The 22908-nt window shown below is 38.5% G+C and overlaps 1 protein-coding gene across 4 annotated transcripts in view; it reads right to left on the bottom strand.

Annotated features, from left to right (window-relative positions):
* The window catches only part of TPST1 (tyrosylprotein sulfotransferase 1), a 116864-nt gene that overhangs the window by 64045 nt on the left and 29911 nt on the right, over window positions 1-22908 (bottom strand). For all 4 annotated transcript variants that reach the window (XM_059897827.1, XM_059897829.1, XM_059897830.1 and 1 more), the window contains exon 2: window positions 20889-21834. In XM_059897827.1, the coding sequence (XP_059753810.1) occupies window positions 20889-21733 (845 nt within the window). In that variant the 5' untranslated portion in view covers window positions 21734-21834. The remainder of the gene's footprint in view (window positions 1-20888; window positions 21835-22908) is intronic.

Genomic DNA, 22908 nt, shown 5'->3' with positions numbered 1-22908 from the left:
GCTGCTCCTAAATGGCTCTTAATAATTCAGTCACACAGAGTCCTTTAAACAAATTAAGGGTGTGCCTCACAGATCCTCTCAATTTAACAATAAGTCCTCTAGGAAGCTTAAGCACATTGTCCCTTAGCCATCTCAGCAGGAGCCCAAAGCAAAGAACGGTTTATCTCAAAGAGATTTGTGGGTAAAATTATTATCCAAATGGAATGAACCCCAGTGAGATTTACAGAGCACCCACAACGTTTTTGAGAAGTTTATCAGCAGCCACATTGCCAACTTGGACTGAAAGGGACAGAAACAGTACAAAATGGAAAGACACATTGGATTCCCAAAATTCTTCTGGCAGGAAGTAGACAGATAAAACCACATAGCTACAAAATATGTGCTATCTTTCATGAAAAAGGAAGGATCACTCAAGAGCCCAAAGGGCAGAGCTGAGAGACATGGAAAATAATTCCTATATTACTTACATTTGACTGAGACCTGATCAAAGAATGTCTAATATTTTCCCAGATGGATTTCAGAATTGATATGAATCAATGACACCTTTTTTTCCCTCCTATTTGCCTTCATTTTAAATGTCTATTGTCCTATGCCTGTTCCATCACTGTATAGTGGCATTGGGGGTGGAGTGGGGACATAACTTGTACATTTAGTGCTACAGATCTTTTCTATTCAAGGACCTATATTTAAGGAACTACATCCAGAAGCGCCATCCACAACTAGACCTGATTTAGATGGCAAGATGAAGGACTTTGAGCCTGTAATAGGATGAGAATTTTGGGACATGGGGACGGGGGAAATGTATTTTGCATATGAGTCATTGGCAGCCTAAGAGCAGACTGATTGGCTGCTTCTAAAATGGTACCCAAGAGGGACTTCCCTGGTGGCAGAGTGGTTAAGACTCCACGCTCCCAGTGCAGGGGGTGCAGGTTCAATCCCTGGTCAGGGAACTAGATCCCACATGCATGCCACAACTAAGAGTTCACATGCCACAACTACGGAGCTGGCAAGCTGCAACTAAGGAGCCCACTGGCCACAACTAAGGAGCTGGAAAAACACAACTAAGACCTAGCACAACCAAATAAATAAGTAAATAAATAAAATATTAAAAATAATAATAAATAAAATAAATTTAAAAATAAAATGGTACCCAAGATTCCCAACTCCTGTATTCCTTCATGTAATCTCCTCCCCTTGATTGTAGCTAGACCTAGGGACTTGCTTCTAATGAACATGGCAGAAGTGATAGGATGTCACCTGAAGATTAGGTTAAGAAGATGTGAATTCCGTCTTGCTCACTTTCCCTGGCTCTTCTCATTTGCTTGCTCTGATTAAGTCAGCTGCTGTGTTGTGACTAGCCATACAGAGAAAGCTTCACGGCAGGGAAGTGAGGTCCTCCATCCAACACCCATGAGGAACTGAATCCTGCCCAAAACCACATGAGCTGGGAAACAGTCCCCTATCAGTTAAGCCTTGATTGCAGCCTGTAAGAGATTCTGAGCTAGGAGACTCACCTAAGACAAGCCCATATTCCCAACCCACCGAAACTATGATAAAATACATGTCTGCTATTTTAAGCAAACACTAAAGTCACTACATTTTGAGGAGCTTCCAGGTTGGTGAACATATCCACATGTCAGGAGGACGGAGCACCCTTGTTTCATGGGGCCAGAAGCTTCTGTCTTGGGACCCTTCCAGACCTCGCCCTACATACTTCTTCATCTGTATCCTTTCTAAGAATGGCTCCAGATTTTCTTTCTTAAATGCAGCCTTTTAAATGAGAAATAAGCCAAGACTCAAAGTGACAGAGTGACTTCTGTAGGCCCATACTGCTTATAAGAGGCAGAGCTGGGATTCAAACCCAGGACTATCTCAGTAAGAAACCAAAATCTTAACTATCTTACTCACTGAATATGTCTTCGCAGGAGCTAATTTTAATGTAGATTACAATCAGAATTTTTTTTCTAAATGTCTGATTTAAAACTGTTAATGTCTACTTTTAATGAAATAAATGATTCATTAATTATTTTTTTAAAAGATGGAATGGGGAATTCCCTGGCGGTCCAGTGGTTAGGACTCTGTGGTCTCACTGCCAATGGCCCGGGTTCAATCCCTGGTTGAGGAACTAAGATCCCGCAAGCCGTGCGGCAAGGCCAAAAATAAAAAAAATAAAAGATGGAATGATATAATGTCCTGGATTTGCTTTAAAATAATTCAAGAGTAGGGGAAGGGAGAAAGTTAAATGAAACACTGTTGCCCTATATTGATCATTGTTGGCGGTCATACATATACCATTCTTTTGAATATTTTTGTACTTGAAAATTTTCACAATAAAGAAAAAACTTATCTTAAGGTTTCTCAGCCTTGGCACTATTTACATTTTAAGTTGGATAAATTCTTTGTTGTGGGGCTTGTCCTGTGCATTGTAGGAGGTTTAGCAACATCCCTGGTCTCTACCTATTAAATGCCAGCAGTGCAACCACCCCACCATTGTGACAACCAAAAATATTTCCAGACATTGCGAAATGTCCCCCAGGAGAGCAAATTGGCCCCAGTTGAGAACCACTGCTTTAAAACAAGGTTGCTTGTTATTATAAGTCCTAGCCTAGACAAAACCACAAAACATTAGGAAAGCTGCAGGACATAAATATATACAAAAGTCAATTGTATTTTGATATAAGAGCAACTAACAGAAACTTTAAAAACAACAAATTATATAGGGGAATTCCCTGGCAGTCCAGTGGTTAGGACTCGGAGCTTTCACTGCGGGGGGCCAGGTTCATTCCCTGGTCGGGGAACTAAGATCCCGTAAGCTGTGAGGTACGGCCAAAAACAAACAAAAAATTATTTGAAAAAAAACACATTATTCACATTAACAGCAAAAAGGTACTCAAAAATTAATCAAAAGAAGTACAAGACTTTTATGAAGAACATAATAAAATATCATCAAAAGATGTTGAAGACCTAAATAAATGGAGAAGCATACTGTGTTATGGATAGGAAGGCTTAATATTGATATAATGATAGCTATCCTTCTCAAAATTACCTACAAATTCAATGTAAATTTAATCATTAATAAATCATGCTTAAATAGAAAACTGAGGAATAAAGGGCTAAAAATAGCCAAGACATTCCAAGAGAACTAAGCAGGAGGCTTGCCCTACTGGATATTAAGACATTTTGTAAAACTATAGTAATTAAAATAGAGTATAACTATGTTATATTTCACTAACAGAAAAATGCATATATGGAAACTTAATATTTAACCTAGCAGGTACTGCAGGTGGCTAGGGAAAAAGAGACTATTCCATAAAGAGCTCTGGGGAACCAGACATCCATATGGAAAAAAAATTAAAGATGGATCTGTACCCTCACACACAAAAAATAAATTTCATATTGATCAATAAATTCCAGATTGATTAACATGAAAGGAAAATTCTTCAAGTTTTAGGAAAAAATGTGGGAGACTATTTTTGACCTTAGGGTAAGGAAAGATTTCTTTACAAAACACAAAGTTCAAACCATAAGGGAGAGGCTGAACCAAGATGGCGGAGTAGAAGGACGTGCTCTCACTCCCTCTTATGAGAACACCAGAATCACAACTAGCTGCTGGACAATCATCGACAGGAAGACACTGAAACTCACCAAAAAAGATACCCCACATCCAAAGACAAATGATAAGCCACAATGAGATGGTAGGAGGGGCACAATCACAGTAAACTCAAATCCCATAACTGCTGGGTGGGTGACTCACAGACTGGAGAACACTTATACCACAGAAGTCCACCCGCTGGAGTGAAGGTTCCGAGCCCCACATCAGGCTTCCCAACCTAGGGTTCCGGCAATGGGAGGAGGAATTCCTAGAGAATCAGACTTTGAAGGCTAGTGGGATTTGACTGCAGGACTTTGACAGGACTTGGGGAAACAGAGACTCCACTCTTGGAGGGCACACACAAAGTAGTGTGTGCATTGGGACCCAGGGGAAGGAGCAGTAACCCCAGGGGAGAATGAACCAGACTTACCTGCTAGTGTTGGAGGGTCTCCTGCAGAGGCAGGGGGTGGCTGTGGCTCACCGTGGGGACAAGGACACTGGCAGCAGAAGTTCTGGGAAGTACTCCTTGGCGAGAGCCCTCCCAGAGTCTGTCATTAGCCCCACCAAAGAGCCCAGGTAGGCTCCAGTGTTGGGTTGCCTCAGGCCAAACAACCAACAGGGAAGGAACCCAGCCCCACCCATCAGCAGTCAAGTGGATTAAAGTTTTACTGAGCTCTGCCCACCAGAGCAACAGTCCGCTCTACCCACCACCAGTCCCACCCATCAGGAAACTTACACAAGCCTCTTACATAGCCTCACCCACCAAAGGGCAGACAGCAGAAGCAAGAAGAACTACAATCCTGCAGCCTGTGGAACAAAAACCACATTCACAGAAAGATAGACAAGATGAAAAGGCAGAGGGCTATGTACCAGATGAAGGAACAAGAAAAAACCCCAGAAAAACAACTAAATGAAGTGGAGATAGGCAACTTTCCAGAAACAGAATTCAGAATAATGATAGTGAAGATGATCCAGGACCTCGGAAAAAGAATGGAGGTAAAGATCGAGAAGATGCAAGAAATGTTTAACAAAGACCTAGAAGAATTAAAGAACAAACAAACAGAGATGAACAATACAATAACTGAAATGAAAACTACACTAGAAGGAATCAATAGCAGAATAACTGAGGCAGAAGAACGGATAAGTGACCTGGAAGACAGAATGGTGGAATTCACTGCCATGGAACAGACTAAAGAAAAAAGAATGAAAAGAAATGAAGACAGTCTAAGAGACCTCTGGGACAACATTAAATGCAACAACATTCGCATTATAGGGGTCCCAGAAGGAGAGGACAGAGAGAAAGGACCCGAGGAAATATGTGAAGAGATTATAGTCGAAAACTTACCTAACATGGGAAAGGAGATAGCCACCCAAGTCCAGGAAGCAAGGAGAGGCCCATACAGGATAAACCCAAGGAGAAACACGCCGAGACACATAGTAATCAAAGTGGCAAAAATTAAAGACAAAGAAAACTTATTGAAAGCAGCAAGGGAAAAATGACAAATTACATACAAGGGAACTCCCATAAGGTTAACAGCTGATTTCTCAGCAGAAACTCTACAAGCCAGAAAGGAGTGGCATGATATACTTAAAGTGATGAAAGGGAAGAACCTACAACCAAGATTACTCTACCCGGCAAGGATCTCATTCAGATTCCATGGAGAAATCAAAAGCTTTACAGACAAGCAAAAGCTAAGAGAATTCAGCACCACCAAACCAGCTCTACAACAAATGCTAAAGGAACTCCTCTAAGTGGGAAACACAAAAGAAGAAAAGGCCCTACAAAAACAAACCCAAAACAATTAAGAAAATGGTCATAGGAACATACATATCGATAATTACCTTCAACGTGAAGGATTAAATGCTCCAACCAAAAGACAGGGGCTTGCTGAATGGATACAAAAACAAGACCCATATATATGCCATCTACAAGAGACCCACTTCAGATCTAGGGACACATACAGACTGAAAATGAGGGGATGGAAAAAGATATTCCATGCACATGGAAATCAAAAGAAAGCTGGAGTAGCAATACTCATATCAGATAAAATAGACTTTACAATAAAGAATGTTACAAGAGACAAGGAAGGACACTACATAATGATCAAGGGATCAATCCAAGAAGAAGATATAACAATTATAAATATATATGCACCCAACATAGGAGCACCTCAATACATAAGGCAACTGCTAACAGCTGTAAAAGAGGAAATCGACAGTAACACAATAATAGTGGGAGACTTTAACACCTCACTTACACCAATGGACAGATCATCCAAAATGAAAATAAATAAGGAAACAGAAGCTTTAACTGACACAATAGACCAGATAGATTTAATTGGTATTTATAGGACATTCCATCCAAAAACAGCAGATTACACTTTCTTCTCAAGTGCGCACGGAACATTCTCCAGGATAGATCACATCTTGGGTCACAAATCAAGCCTCAGTAAATTTAAGAAAACTGAAATCATATCAAGCATCTTTTCTGACCACAACCATATGAGATTAGAAATGAATTACAGGGAAAAAAATGTAAACAACACAAACACATGGAGGCTACACACTACATTACTAAATAACCAAGAGATCACTGAAGAAATCAAAGAGGAAATCAAAAATTACCTAGAGAAAAATGACAATGAAAACATGATGATCCAAAACCTATGGGATGCAGCAAAAGCAGTTCTAAGAGGGAAGTTTATAGCTATACAAGCCTACCTCAAGAAACAACTCAAATAAACTATCTAACCTTACACCTACCTAAAGGAACTACAGAAAGAAGAACAAACAAAACCCAAAGTGAGCAGAAGGAAAGAAATCATAAAGATCAGAGCAGAAATAAATGAAATAGAAACAAAGAAAACAATAGCAAAGATCAATAAAATTAAAAGCTGGTTCTTTGAGAAGATAAACAAAATTGATAAACCATTAGCCAGACTCATCAAGAAAAAGAGGGAGAGGACTCAAATCAATAAAATTAGAAATGAAAAAGGAGAAGTTACAACAGACACCACAGAAATACAAAGCATCCTAAGAGACTACTACAAGCAACTCTATGCCAGCAAAATGGACAACCTGGAAGAAATGGACATATTCTTAGAAAGGTATAACCTTCCAAGACTGAACCAGGAAGAAAGAGAAAATATGAACAGACCAATCACAAGTAATGAAATTGAAACTGTGATTTAAAATCTTCCAACAAACAAAAGTCCAGGACCAGATGGCTTCACAGGTGAATTCTATCAAACATTTAGAGAAGAGCTAACACCCATCTTTCTCAAACTCTTCCCAAAAATTGCAGAGGAAGGAACACTCCCAAACTCATTCTATGAGGCCACCATCACCCCTGATACCAAAACCAGACAAAGATACTACAAAAAAAGAAAATTACAGACCAATAGCACTGAAGAATATAGACGCAAAAATCCTCAACAAAATACTAGCAGACAGAATCCAACAACACATTAAAAGGATCATACACCATGATCAAGTGGGATTTATCCCAAGGATGCAAGGATTCTTCAATGTATGCAAATCAATCAATATGATACACCATATTAACAAATTGAATAAAAACCATATGATCAACTCAATAGATGCAAAAAAAGCCTTTGACAAAATTCAACACCCATTTATCACAAAAACTCTCCAGAAAGTGGGCATAGACAGAACCTACCTCAACATAATAAAGACCATATATGACAAACCCACAGCAAACACCATTCTCAATGGTGAAAAACTGAAAGCATTTCCTCTAAGATCAGGAACAAGACAAGGATGTCCACTCTCACCACTATTATTCAACATAGTTTTGGAAGTCCTAGCCATGGCAATCAGAGAAGAAAAAGAAATAAAAGGAATACAAATTGGAAAAGAAGAAGTAAGACTGTCACTGTTTGCAGATGACATAATACTATACATAGAGAATCCTAAAAATGCCACCAGAACACTACTAGAGTTAATCTGTGAATTTGGTAAAGTTGTAGGACACAAAATTAATGTACAGAAATCTCTTGCATTCCTATACACTAATGATGAAAAATCTGAAAGAGAAATTAAGGAAACACTCCCATTTACCATTGCAACAAAAAGAATAAAATACCTAGGAATAAACCTACCTAGCGAGACAGAAGACCTGTATGAAGAAAACTGTAAGACACTGATGAAAGAAATTAAAGATGATACCAACAGATGGAGAGATATACCATGTTCTTGGATTGGAAGAATCAACACTGTGAAAATGACTATACTACCCAAAGCAATCTGCAGATTCAATGCAATCCCTATCAAATTACCAATGGCATTTTTTACGGAACTAGAACAAAAAAATCTTAAAATTTGTATGGAGACACAAAAGACCCCGAATAGCCAAAGCAGTCTTGAGGGAAAAAAACGGAGCTGGAGGAATCAGACTCCCTGACTTCAGACTATACTACAAAGCTACAGTAATAAAGACAATATGGTACTGGCACAAAAACAGAAACAAAGATCAATGGAACAAGATAGAAAGCCCAGAGATAAACCCACACACCTATGGTCAACTAATCTATGACAAAGGAGGCAAGGATATACAATGGAGAAAAGACAGTCTCTTCAATAAGTGGTGCTGGGAAAACTGAACAGCTACATGTAAAAGAATGAAATTAGAACACTCCCTAACACCATACACAAAAATAAACTCAAAATGGATTCAAGACCTAAATGTAAGACTGGACACTATAAAACTCTTAGAGGAAAACATAGGAAGAACACTCTTTGACAGAAATCACAGCAAGATCTTTTTTGATCCACCTCCTAGAGTAATGGAAATAAAAACAAATGGGCCCTAATGAAACTTAAAAGCTTTTGCACAGCAAAGGAAACCATAAACAAGACGAAAAGACAACCCTCAGAATGGGAGAAAATATCTGCAAACAAATCAACAGACAAAGGATTAATCTCCAAATTATATAAACAGCTCATGCAGCTCAATATTAAAGAAACAAACAACCCAATTCAAAAATGGGCAGAAGACCTAAACAGACATTTCTCCAAAGAGGACATACAGATGGCCAAGAAGCACATGAAAAGCTGCTCAACATCACTAATTATTAGAGAAATGCAAATCAAAACTACAATGAGGTATCACCTCACACCAGTTAGAATGGGCATCATCAGAAAATCTACAAACAACAAATGCTGGACAGGGTGTGGAGAAAAGGGAACCCTCTTGCACTGTTGGTGGGAATGTAAACTGATACAGCCACTATGGAGAACAGTATGGAGGTTCCTTAAAAAACTAAAAACAGAACTACCATATGATCCAGCAACCCCACTACTGGGCATATACCCAGAGAAAACCATAATTCAAAAAGACACATGCACCCCAATGTTCATTGCAGCACTATTTACAATAGCCAGGTCATGGAAGCAACCTAAATGCCCATCGACAGACGAATGGATAAAGAAAATGTGGTACATATATACAATAGAATATTACTCAGCCATATAAAGCAACGAAATTGGGTCATTTGTTGAGACGTGGATGGATCTAGAGACTGTCATACAGAGTGAAGTAAGTCAGAAAGAGAAAAACAAATATCGTATATTAACGCATGTATGTGGAACCTAGAAAAATGGTACAGATGAGCCAGTTTGCAGGGCAGAAGTTGAGACACAGATGTAGAGAACAGACATATGGACACCAAGGGGGGAAAACTGCGGTGGGGTGGGGATGGTGGTGTGCTGAATTGGGCGATTGGGATTGACATGTATACACTGATGTGTATAAAACTGATGACTAATAAGAACCTGCTGTATAAAAAAATAAATATAATAAAATTCAAAAATTAAAAAAAAAAGAATATCTAGGTCATGAAAAATACCGAAAGTCTGAGAAACTGTCATAGCCAGGAGAAACCTAAGGAAATATGATGACTAAATGTAATATGGAATCCTGGAGGGATCCTGGAACAGAAAAAGAATATTAGGCAACATTGCTAATTTTACTATTTAACAATTTCCAGGACTTCCCTGGTGGTGCAGTGGTTAAGAATCCGCCTGCCATTGCAGGGGACACAGGTTCGAGCCCTGGTCCAGGAAGATTCCACATGCTGCAGAGCAACGAAGCCCGTGTGCCACAACTACTAAGCCTGCACTCTAGGGCCCGCAAGCCACAACTACTGAAGCCCGCTTGCCACAACTACTGGAGCCTGCATGCTTAGAGCCTGTGCTCTGCAACAAGAGAAGCCAGTGCAATGAGAAGCCCGCACACTGCAACGAAGAGTAGCCCCCGCTCGCCGCAACTAGAGAAAAGCCCACGTGCAACAACGAAGACCCAGTGCAGCCAAAAATAAATTAATTTAAAAAGTAATATTGTTAAAAAATTTTCCATATTTGAATATATTAATTTGGGTTTCTGATTTGTTACATGAATTTTATGAACGATTATATTTCAAGACCACTTGTATTTCACAGTTTATCATGTTCAAAAATCAATGTCAGGGGGCTTCCCTGGTGGCGCAGTGGTTGAGAGTCTGCCTGCCAATGCAGGGGACACGGGTTCGAGCCCTGGTCTGGGAAGATCCCACATGCCGCGGAGCAACTAGGCCCGTGAGCCACAATAACTGAGCCTGCGCGTCTGGAACCTGTGCTCCGCAACAAGAGAGGCCGCGATAGTGAGAGGCCTGCGCACCGTGATGAAGAGTGGCCCCCACTTGCCGCAACTAGAGAAAGCCCTCGCACAGAAACGAAGACCCAACACAGCCAAAAATAAATAAATAAATAAATTTAAAAAAAAAAAATCAATGTCATATAAAGATTAAGATAAAACAAACAAAACAAAAAAAAGCCATAAGGGAAAAGACTGATAAGTGCAACAACTTGAAAATCTACTTCATCAAAAGAGATTATAAAGAAAGTTAAAAGACAAGCTACTGAGAGAAGCAATTTGTAATATATCTATCAGATAAAGGATATCAAAAAGAAAAAGACAAACCTTACCCATCAGAAATATGGGCAAAAGTCATGAACAGGCCTTTCACAAAAGAGAACTATATATAGCCAATGAAAATATACGGTGCTCAAATTCATTAACAGAGAATTACAAATTGAAATTACAATGAGCTACCTACCATTTACTCTTACCCAGTTAGAAAAATTAACAAGCCAGGCTGTACTATACAGTTAAACTAAATAAGAAGGTTTAAAAAAAAAAGCCAGGCTGGTGAGGTTATGGATTCCTGGGGATTTTTATATTGATAGTAGCAGTGTAAGCTACTGCAAACTCTTTGGAAAACAACTTGGCATTACCTAGTGAAGGTGAATATGCATATCCTCCATGACCCAGCAATCCTATGCTTAAGTGTGTATCTTAGAGAAACTCTTGAAGAGGACACCTTAAAAAATGTACATAGCTCGAAATCAAAAATGACCCAAATGTTCATCAACAGTATAAATGTATAAATCATTATATTTATTATTATTATATCTATTATATCATAGTATTGTGGCAATAAAAACAAATTGAAAATAGTTATACACCTCAAAAAGATAAATCTCAAGATAATGTTAAGTAAAAAAAAAAAAATGGACAGAAGAAAACACAGACTATGATCTCATTTATGTAAAGTTCACAAATAGGCAAACTAAACAAACAAAAATGGGAAAAACACGACAAAAATAATGACAGACCAGGGATCATCATCAGGTAGTTTCAAATATTGCTACTGTAAGGCTGAAATTCCCAAACTTCCATGTCAGTTTCCCTAGTAGAGCTGTTAAAATCAGGTGCCCATTTTGCTTCATCAGTTAAACAGACATTCATGAGTTAAGACTATCTCTACCGTAAACAAGCTTATGGAGAATGTGTGATAACAAAAGCCTATGGCGCACTTGGTACCGTGCTAGGTACCTTTGTCTGACTCTTATCTGTCTGCCTGTGTTTAGCCACTTTCACACTCATTATTTTATTTAATATTCATAAGCCCTATAAAGTAAATATAACATAGAGGTTAAGAGCACAGGTTCTGAAGATGGAAAGACATGAGCCCATATCCTCACTCTACTATGTTCCAACTGTGGAACCGAGGACAAGCTCCTCAACCTCTCTGGGAGGGATAGGCCCTTCATCTATAAAATGGAGGGGTTTTTAAAAATAAATTTATTTATTTATTTTTGGCTGCGTTGGGTCTTCGTTGCTGCGCACGTGCTTTTCTCTAGCTGCAGCAAGGGGTCTACTCTTTGTTGTGGTGCACGGGCTTCTCATTGTGGTGTCTTCTCTTGTTGTGGAGCACAGGCTCTAGGTACGCAGGCTTCAGTAGTTGTGGCACTCGGGCTCAGTAATTGTGATTCGTGGGCTCTAGACCACAAGCTCAGTAGCTGTGGCGCACAGAATTAGTTGCTCCGTGGCATATGGGATCTTCCCGGACCAGGGATCGAACCAGTGTCCCCTGCATTGGCAGGCGGATTCTTAACCACTGCACCACCAAGGAAGTCCCAAAATGGAGGTTTTTAAAGTATCTATGTGTAAGTGTGAAAGGGTAAATATGAAAACTGAGATAAGGCATGCAAAGAACTTATAACACAGTGCCTGGCACACAACAAATATTCAATAAATATTAGATGATAACATCATGGTCATCATCACCATCTTCTCCATTTTCTTGATTAAAAAAATGGAGACACAGAGAGGGACAGTAGTTTATCCAATGTTACAAAACCAGTTGGTGTCAGTAAAGGAATTTTAAACATAGGTCTAATCAGCTTCAAAGTCTGAACTCTTTTCCACTTGCCAAGACACCTCATGAAGGCAAAGGAGGCACATCCTAGACAAAGGGAGATCTCAAGGAGCTCTTCCTTAGGGAAGGGAGAACTAAGCTGAATGCTGAAATACAACTTGACTTGGTCAGATGAAGTGAGAGAAAGGTACTGCTGACAGAGGGAGCAATACATCCAAAGCAGCTGATACAATGAACAGTGTAGAATATTTGAGTAGATACAATTATTTCAGTGTGGCTGGAGCCCAGAGAGTAAGAGGCAAAAAAGTTAGAGTCTATATACGAAGCAAACATAAGATGCAGCATGATTCTGAGCAGGGGTTCTTAAAAGTGAAATCTCCAGACAAGGAGCACCACCACCTAGGAACCTGCTACGAATGCAAATTACTGGGGCTACACCAGGTCTGAATCACAAACTCTGGGTCTTTTAAAAGGTCCTTTAGGTGACCCTAATGTATGGCTGATGTCTGAGAAGATGATTTTGATCAATGATGGAATGTAATGGTGTTTTTCAAAAATAATGAAATCATCCTTTATTAGGTAATTCAGGAGAGGGAGGGGACCATAATGCTCTGAATTCAGAAGAGGGAGAGGACCACAGTATCTGGATAGAAACTAGCTATAATACCTATGATGTGCTTGGTTTTTCTTGATAGCAGTTAATCAATTTTACAGGCTATTCTACTTACAGATCAAATTTGCCCTATGTTTCACCTTAGAAAAACACTCCCAAACAGGCTAACATTTTAAATCTTAAAAAAATTTTTTTCTTTGTTTCATACCTTCTAAGTTTCATACCCTGAAAGGTCAAACTTAGGTCTATTAAAACTAAGTGTTTAGGGCTTCCCTGGTGGCGCAGTGGTTGAATCCACCTGTCAATGCAGGGAACACGGGTTCGAGCCCTGGTCCGGGAAGATCCCACATGCCGCGGAGCAACTAAGCCCGAGTGCCACAACTACTGAGTCTGCGCTCTAGAGCTGGCGAGCCACAACTACTGAAGCCCGTGCCTAGAGCCCGTGCTCCGCAACAAAAGAAGCCACCACAATGAGAAGTCCACACACCACGACGAAGAGTAGCCCCCACTCGCCGCAACTAGAGAAAGCCCACGTGCAGCAACAAAGACCCAACTCAGCCATACATACATACATACATAAATACATAAATAAATAAAACAAAAATCTAAGTGTTTGTAGGGACTTCCCTGGTGGCTCAGTGGATAAGACTCTGTGTTCCCAACGCAGGGGGCCCGGGTTTGATCCCTGGTCAGGGAACTAGATCCCACATGCTGTAACTAAGAGCCGGCATGCTGCTACTAAGAGCCTGCATGCCGCAACTAAAAGATCCCGCATGCCACAACTGAAGATCCCACAAGCCACAACTAAAGATCCCGTATGCTGCAAAGATCCCACGTGCTGCAACAAAGATCTTGCATGCAACTAAGAAATGGTGTAGCCAAATAAGTAAGTAAGTAAATAAATATTTAAAACAAAAACAAAAATAAACAAACAAAAAAACCCTAAGTGTTTGTAGAAACCATTATAATCCCAACCTCTTAAAAACTTACAATTTCTATAAATTTAAGAGGATGTTGTTAATCAACTTTTTCTTTTGAAAACAAAATAGAAGTGTTGCAATTCCATGAGTTTTACTTCAGTTTTGCTAAATCCAAGCAAAATTAAATGTTGCTACAAACCAGAGCCACATCACCTCTAAGTACTTTAGATACCAAGGTTCCTTATGAGATTTCATTTGAAAAGAGTGTCCCACGGATAAGACAAGTTTGAAACAACTGTTCTACAGGATAAAATTTAAGATCTTTAGCATAAAATATAAGGCCCTCCAAAGCCTGGTCCCTCTCAGCTCTCTCAAGCCTATTCCCACTACTTCGTGCCTGGGAATGAACTCTCTAGCAACACCAAACTGCCTATAATTCCTCATAAATACCACAGTGTTTCTCATCTTTGTGAATTTGTCCATGTTGTAGCTTCCAAATGATTACTGCCTGGGTTTATTTTACTTTATGTTTAAAAAATTATATTAGGCTATGGGAAACAAATGCGACATTCTGGGCCCAGGTGGGACTGAGCTTGGGTGACTTCCACTATAGAGTGGGAGGGCAGGGCCTACAGTTCAGGCATAACAGGTCCCAGCTGTTCCCTAGGTCCTTCTGTGCCCCTAGGTTGGGCCATGAGTCACGCCACAAGAAGCTCTCTATTCCATCTCTTCTCTTTGGACACTGTAGTACTAGAGTTAGACACAGACCGATCCTAGGAGTAATATCTCCTGATGGTTCAATTGGCTAAGGAAGGAAGAGATGTTCTAAGCAGTCAAGGAAGAACTACCACACTCTAACCATGGGTCACCCAAGGAGCACAATATCCTGTAAGTCAAAATGGTCTTCCCTTCATCTGGGAGCTTGCCCCCCAGGGGGCATCTGGCAATGTCTGGAAACATTCTGGGTTGCCACAACTTGGCAGGGGTGGGGAGGGTTGCTACTGGTATGTACTGAGTAGGAGCCAGGGATGCTGCTAATTAAACATCCCACAACATACAGGATGGTCCCCCACAACAAAGAATTATCTGGCCCAAAATGTCAATACTGCCAAGGTTGAGAAACACTGCTTTACTTCTCAATTTGACACCACATCATCCAGGAAGGCCTTCCTGAACAGCCCAGACTGGGTTAGGTACCTCTTGTTGGTTTCCCATAGTACTTCGCACTGTATCATTCAGCAATCTGTGTCTTCTGTTAGATCATGGGTACCTTTAGGGCAGACTTTTGCACTCTGCCTGGCACATAGTAAGTACTCAGTGAAGTAGCAGAGACTGCTATCTGCCTACCCCAAAAAAACCACCTATTCTTCTCAGTAAAAGAAACATCAACTCTCAGTTGGGCACATGGTCACTACATTCCTCAGCCTTTTATTTACGGCCATAAGACTAAGTTATGGCCAGTGCAACACACGGAGAAGGGCTACCTGGAAGCTTCTAGAAATATTCTTAAAAAATACTTAAGGCCCCTTCCCTGCTGCCTAGGACACAGATAATATGACTGGAGCTCCAACTTGGACCTTGGGGGCGATGAGCTTCCAAACCGGTCTTGGTGTGCCTTCTTTTACATAACAGCCAGTATTTTATTTAAAACCATTGTTATCTTGGATCTCTATCTTTTGCAAAGACACCTAATCTAAATGATCTAATACCCAACTTCTATTTTTTGCCATCAACTGCCATGTTCTTCAAGAAAAGTGCGAGTTATGCTTTATATTAATTTATGTTCTTGTTCTTCTTCTCATTCTTCGCTGACGTATTTTGAAATACAATTTTCCTCTACTGTTTTCCTTTTACAACCTGTTTTGCTGTCAATTGTATTCCTCGTTTATTCAATTACCCTTTTCCAGCTAAGGGTTCTCAGCTACTTAGCTCTTCAATTTGACTTGTAAAAGCAGCACAGCCATTTCCACAATCCCAAAGCATTCCTCTTAGATGGTATTTGATTAACAACTAAATTTATAAAGATAGGTTTACTGCCTTCACAAAGGATCAGTAATCCAAAGTAAACAGCCTTGCTCTATGATAATTTTATGGGGAAAAAATGTAATACTTATAAAACTCCTCTGGGATATTTTAATCTGAGTTCACAGAGCTCAGCTAATCCTAATTTGCATGCTATTAATCTTACAAACTATAGAAGTGATCCTAATTTGCATGAATATAGCCTTTCTCTTAACTTGCTCATAATATTCTTGTTATCCTTACATTTCAGAAATTTTTCAAGTAGACATTTTGTTATCTTTCTCTGGTAATCCTGTAAAATATAAAAATTTTTAATTTCCAAACTAAATTCCATTTTGGAAACTAAAAAAAAATTAATATTCTGAATTTACTAAATAACTATTCTACTTCCTCAAAAGTATCTCCATTTCCAAAAACTTTTCTGCATTATTTTCACCTATTTATTTAATGTGTTTTTTGCTCTGGATCTGATTTCTAAGTTTTTTCTCTGCTTTACACTTATTAGAAGCTTCAGAGTGTCATTTATTGTATTCCAATTTGTTCTCTTATATTTACCACTATTATTACATTTTTCATTCTAACCTATTTGTGCATAATAGTTTTACACCCTTTTTCTGCTCTAGGAGTAGATAACTCTTCTCTGAATTGTAGTTTTGATTCTTGTACTTATTCCTTTTAAGGGTTACCATTATATTATTTTGTTTTTCTGGCTTTGCTCTTTTGACTACTAAACTTATTTACTGATCGTAAGTTACCTTTTTATTTCACTCACTCTTGAGTATACATATGGTTGGTGGCTTTTTTTTTTGTTACTGTTATTGATGATTTTTATTTGTTCCAGGTAATTCTATAGTATCTTAATGAGTTTAATAGCAAAAACAACTCTGTGCACTCTAGTAACTTCCTGAATGCTTCCATATGGAGATGACTAAAATTCCACAAAAATTCCACAATCTGCAGGAAGAGGTCTACATAAATAGTCTCAAACTTTACCTCTATTTCCTACTCAAAATACGAACTTCTATTTCCTACTCCAAACGCAGAATACAAATGTCAAAAGGAGCAGGCCTCAGCAGGAGATACCATTCCCTGATCAGCGAAACCCTCCTCCAATTCAATCACTTGGAGAATTCTGCCGGAATACACCTATTTGCATAAAATATTTTCCTTAGAATGTGCCCCCCCCACCTTTCTATACAAACATTTCTTGAAAGATAAAGGCAAAAAGACATGTAGAAATACCTCAATTTTTTTCTACTCTCTATTAGTTTAGAAGAAATAGAGAGATCAGCGAGTTCTATACATATTGTTTTTTGGAGCTATCATATTCAAGATTATGATTCAGTTTAATATGAAGTTGAGTAGTGTGGTTGAATAATTTATTAAAACAGAACATAGCATTCAAACATAAAAGTTATAATGCCAGTCACTGGAGAAACTAGAACTACTACTGGAGTTGAACGACTACCTTAAAATATCAAGGATGACTAGTATATCTAAAATCCTAGGGACTTCCCTGGCGGTCCAGTGGTTAAGACCCTGCGCTTCCAATGCAAGGGGTGCGGGTTCGATTCCTGGTTGGGGAACTAAGATCCCGTATGCTGTGCAGCGTAACCAAAAAAAAATTAATAAGTAAAAAAATAAAACAGAATAAAATCCTACAGTTTTACCTAAATGCAGAACTAAAGCTAAATCATCAGCCAGTCAAAGCAATCTGTTTTCATCCCTTCTCCACTCATTAAATATTTTGCTTTTATTTTCAATTTTGAAAAGTTTAGCTTATATACACTAATCTCTAATGAAGACTCCCTGGACCACGCCAGAATGAAAGCATGCTTTCTTCTATCAAACTCTTTCATAGATGACCCTTATACATGCTAGCAGGTGACTACCCTGCACCTCCTACTCTTCTGTAACTGGAACTGACCAGGGAAGCAAGAGATGAAGTTAAAATAACTGAAAATTCCTAAGCAAAGCAAAAGAAAGCTTAACCTTCATAGTTAACAAGATAAGGCAGGTAGAACCATGAAGGCCCTTCTTATTGCTGTCGTCAACAATTTCTGCATCCTGAGCCATCTGGTGATATCTTCAAGCCTTCAAGCCTGCCTAAATATTTTCAGTATTTTTTTTACTAAATAATACTAAAATAAGTATTAAAATACTTACTTTAAACAATTTTCCCAGAATAAAAATATTTATAGGAAGGCAAAAGCACACAGGATGATTGACTCTGGGCTATGAATTCCTTATGGTCATGACTCTCAACTAACATGTAATATTTACAACCTGGTACTTACTAATGGAATAAGTCTGTATATTTCTACCTTATCCCCCAATTAGCTCTTTTTAAGAGCAGGGACTCAGTCTTAAAAGAGGCAGTACGGTTTAGATTAGACCTGCTTCAACCACAGTAGCTCTGCTCTTATCTATTTTATACTGTAATGCTGGGTAAGACTTTGTTTCAAAAAGGAGTTTAAATGTTATTATTTTGCTTTTAAGTTTAAAAACTACTTGCATCCCACTAAAATTAAAAGGACTGACAATACCAAGTGTTGGCAAAGATGTGAAGCAACTAGAACACATTCATGTAGAGTATAGTCACACATGAACGGTACAGCCATACATGAATGATACAGACACTCTGGAAAACTGGAAGTATTTGTTAAAGATATATAGATACATAGAGATATCTTATGAGCCATCAATTCTACTCATTGTTATATACCCAAGAGAAAGGAAAGCTTATGTCAACCAAAGGTTAGGTACAAGAATATGCTTAGCAACTTTACCCATAATTCCCCAAAACTGGAAACGTCAAATGTCCATCAATGGAACAATGGATCAATTGTGTTATATTTACATATTGGAATATCACATAGTAATGAAAAAGAATGAACTACTGCTATGTATAATATTCTGGGTGAATCTAAATGTTAAATGAAAAAATCCAGGAACAAGATAATAAATAGACATGACTGCATTTATATGAAGTTCAAAAACAAGCAAGACTGTTTTTGAACTTTATATGCAACCTCATATCACCTCTGGTGAAAGAGATTGGAACAGTGGTTACTTTGGGGTTGAGGAGGATACTGACTGGGAAGGAGCACAAAGGAGTCTCCTGAGTGCTGGTAATTTTTTTATATCTTTATATGGATGGTGAGAACACAAGTGTGTAGAGATGTAAACATTCATCAAATTGTACACTGAATATTTGTGATTTACTATATATGTTATACCCTAATTTTTAAAAACTCATATAGTGGCAAGAGTCTTGGAATAGGCATTGGAAGTTCTAGTCATGGTTCTGCCATGTGTGATTCTTGACAAAGCATAAAATCTCACTGGGTCTGCATTCCATATACTACATGCTAAGTAAGGTCTCTTCCCCCTCTAAAGCTCACTGATTCAAAATTCCTATGAATTTCCTTGGTCTGCATGTTTGCAAAATTATCTTTTTTTTGGCCACACTGCGCAGCATGCAGGGTCTTAGTTCCCCAACCAGGGATCAAACCTGCACTCTCTGCAGTGGAAGCGCAGAGTCCTAACCACTGGACCACCAGGGAAGTCCCTGCAAAATTATCTTTTCCTGATTTCCACAGAAATTTAACTTGAGCATATCTCTTTAATCCCTACTTGGAGAGATGGGGGGGTGTTAATAGGTGTTATTTTATATTAATAGATGGAACTAGCATCAGAATTTCTGGGCCAACATACAAGCATACAAAGTAAAATGCTACCTAGGAATACAGGTGATTAGAAACTAGTGATGCTTTATTATTTGGAAAGAACAGTAAACTGTGATGACATTAGCTAAAGCTGTATTTCTCTTTGAATCAATAAAAATAACCTGGAGCCACTGGAGTGACGATACCTAATAATTTATAATCAATAACTGAAAGCTTGTTGCAGAAAGGTAGCTGTTCCTTTCCAATTACCTATATGAAGAATCAATATTTACTGTACAAGTTCTATACTTTGAAAAAAAATCAAGAAGACATTCCTTGATAGGAGCAAGCAGGACACACAAGGGACGTTCACTGCTTTTTCTTTTTTTTTTTTTTTACAGGGGATATTACTTTTATAAATGGAAAGATAAAAAATAAAATTTAGTTATAGCCAACTTTTCTTCATGAGGAGATGCTACCTGAATTTAACAGTAGTTTTTATATCCTTATATCCTTATTCTAGGTATAAGTCATCAAGTCAGGTTAGCAGATCAAGTCAGGCCACCCTAGTCATCACTTCATGAGAAAGGAAGAAAAATACAATGGTTTTAGAAATATTTGAATCCAAGGAACTTCTTGTATGACTTATGGATTAAGCTTCCAAATTTCAGAGATCCTCTAAAATTTTGTAAAAATCAAGGGAAGATGTATCCATCAGATGACAAAAGAAGCACTACATGTAATAAAATGACATGGGAAAAAGCACTAGCCCATTAAGACCAAAGCATAGATTCTAATTCTGGCCCTGCCATTTAAATTTGAGTAAATCATTTTGATCTTTCTAACTCAGATTTCCTACCTGTAAAATGAAGGGAATGAGTTAGATAATTTTAACCTTTATTTTTCTCTCACTAAAATTTCCTATATGCTGGAATTCACTACATACCAACATGGTAGATGCTTTTCCTCATATTGACCTTAATCTACACAAAAGTTAACTATCCTTATTAACAAAAATATCTAGAAGTTAAATATCAGAAGCCACTAAAATTGAATGATGGACATTAAAGTCTGATGTCCTTTCACTGCTCTAAATTGGGTTTGCCTCCATCAAGTACATAAAGGACAATTCATAAATTTAAAAATGAATTAAGTAAATGAAAGGGTCTATAATGAACCGGCTAGAGAATTTTTTAAAAACTCACTGATGAAGCTCTATTCCAGAAAAGGTCTATAGTTTCCATATACATATATATATTCCATATAGACACACACACACACACACACACACACACACACACACACACTTCATTAGCTGAATATGGTCAAATAAAAAACATAACATCTACTCACTTTGACAGAGATACTCCCCCAGCTTTCCCAATCATCTCTTCATGGTGTAATACTGAGTGATTCCAAGGAATTTGGAGGAACTTTAAGAGTGTTCTCATCCACCGTTCAGGATGTAAGACAAGTTGCTCATAGTGAACTAACATGCATTTTTTATAGCCAACCTCCATACACTGGTTATACATGGTCTCTATGGCACGATTCCACTTGGTCAAACAGTCCCTATAGCTGTTCAGGTCAAATCCAGCAATTGTAACTTTTCGAGAAATCATTGAATGTACTGATGCCCGGCCATCTCGGACCATCAGGAGAAATTTGGCATTGGGGAATAACCTAGCAAGGTAAGTTAAGGATTTCAGGGCAAAAGGATCTTTATTACATAAATAAGGGGCTGGCTCCCCATGCTTAACAATGATTTCTAGTAAGAAGGCCTGCATGGCAGAATCCAGCACTTCATCGGTGACACCAGCCTCATCCAAGCGTATTTTCTCTTTACTCGACCGTGACCATATCTGCTTCAGAGCCAGGATTCGAGGAATGACCCTGGTTTCCTCTCCACAGCGAATATCAGGGTGTGCATCTAGCATGGCCCTCATGAGTGTGGTTCCACTCCGAGGCACACCTCCAATAAATATTAAAGGCATATCTTTGTGATAGGCAAAGGTTTTATTGGCTTTGATGTCCAGGCCAGTTCGCACAGTGGTCTTTGTGTTCTCCAATTTGAGGGGCCGGCTACGTTCTTCTATTCGGTGATGGCATTCCATGGCGTGTTGGCCCAAGTAAAATACAGTCACAGAACTAATCACCAGACATGCCAATAGTAAGTTCTGCTTCAGTTTTCCAACCATCTTGATGTGGTTATCTTGCTATTAAACAGGTATTTTGCTACAAATGTTTTTCAGAAAACATTCAGGCCATGGAGATTCTACTTCAGAAAGATGATCAATATCTAATAGGAAAAGGAAAAAGTTATTTTACCATCACATTAAGATTGTTTACAAATTAATCATCAGTTATCACCATTACATTTTAGCTAGAAAGAAGCTGAAGCAGTCGTAAATACACTGATTCTCTTAGAATACAAGTATATATAAATACAAGCAAAAATAAATCAGTACTTCTAATCAGAAACAGCTTTTCTTAATGTAACAATTCTGAAGCTACAGACCTTGCACAGAATGGAAAAATAAAATTATTTCTATAGTGAGTCAAGCAAATATTTAATATTCCCAAGTATGTTTGGAGTCTAACCCAAGGTTCATCTCTGATATTCAGAGTTGCTTCATCCCCAAGAAGCTTCATCCACATTCTACTATAAAGAGAAATTACAGAAGAAATATGCAACTTCCAAATTTTTAACACAGATTCAGTTTATTCATATCTTACAAATTATTTATTTAGGTACTACAGTCCAGATACTTGGGCTTGGCTGAGGATAAACTTTGAAAAGGACAGCAGTGCAGTGACCCCTGCTCTCAGGAAACAAAGTCTCATGGGCAGACAGATATACAATGACAATAAAGTGTGATCAGTGTCTTAGTAGAAATAAGCAAAGGAGACAATGGTAGTATAATGAAAAGGCACACAGAGTCTACCTCAGGAAGCTATAAAAGCCGTATATAAAACAAGAGGAAGGAGTACGCAAAGCAATAGAAACTTGTGTGCAAAAGCACAATGGCATGACAGAACACAGCATAATTAGGTGACAAGTAGTTCAGGAAAGCTGGTGTATAGGGTGCAAAGAAAACTGTGTGTGTCTGTGATCTAGCCTTATCTAGAATAGATAAGATTTGGGTACACAGAGCATTCTAAACTGAAGATACGCTATGACCAAAGACACAGACATGTAAAAGCAGGGGCATGTATGTAAAACATACGTACTATGTACATGTAAACTTACCCTGAACTTCAGAGGGCAAGTGTGATGTTTAGTTTTATCTGTCAACTTGGCTAGGCTATGGTGCCCAGTGTTTGGTCAAACACCAGTCTAAATGTTTCTGTGAAGGTATATTTTTTAGAAGTG

Source organism: Balaenoptera ricei, chromosome 15, assembly GCF_028023285.1.
Source record: "Balaenoptera ricei isolate mBalRic1 chromosome 15, mBalRic1.hap2, whole genome shotgun sequence".
NCBI classification, from domain to species: Eukaryota; Metazoa; Chordata; class Mammalia; order Artiodactyla; family Balaenopteridae; genus Balaenoptera; species Balaenoptera ricei.
Note: the sequence above shows the minus strand (reverse complement) of the source record. Positions and strands in the feature narration are given on the sequence as shown.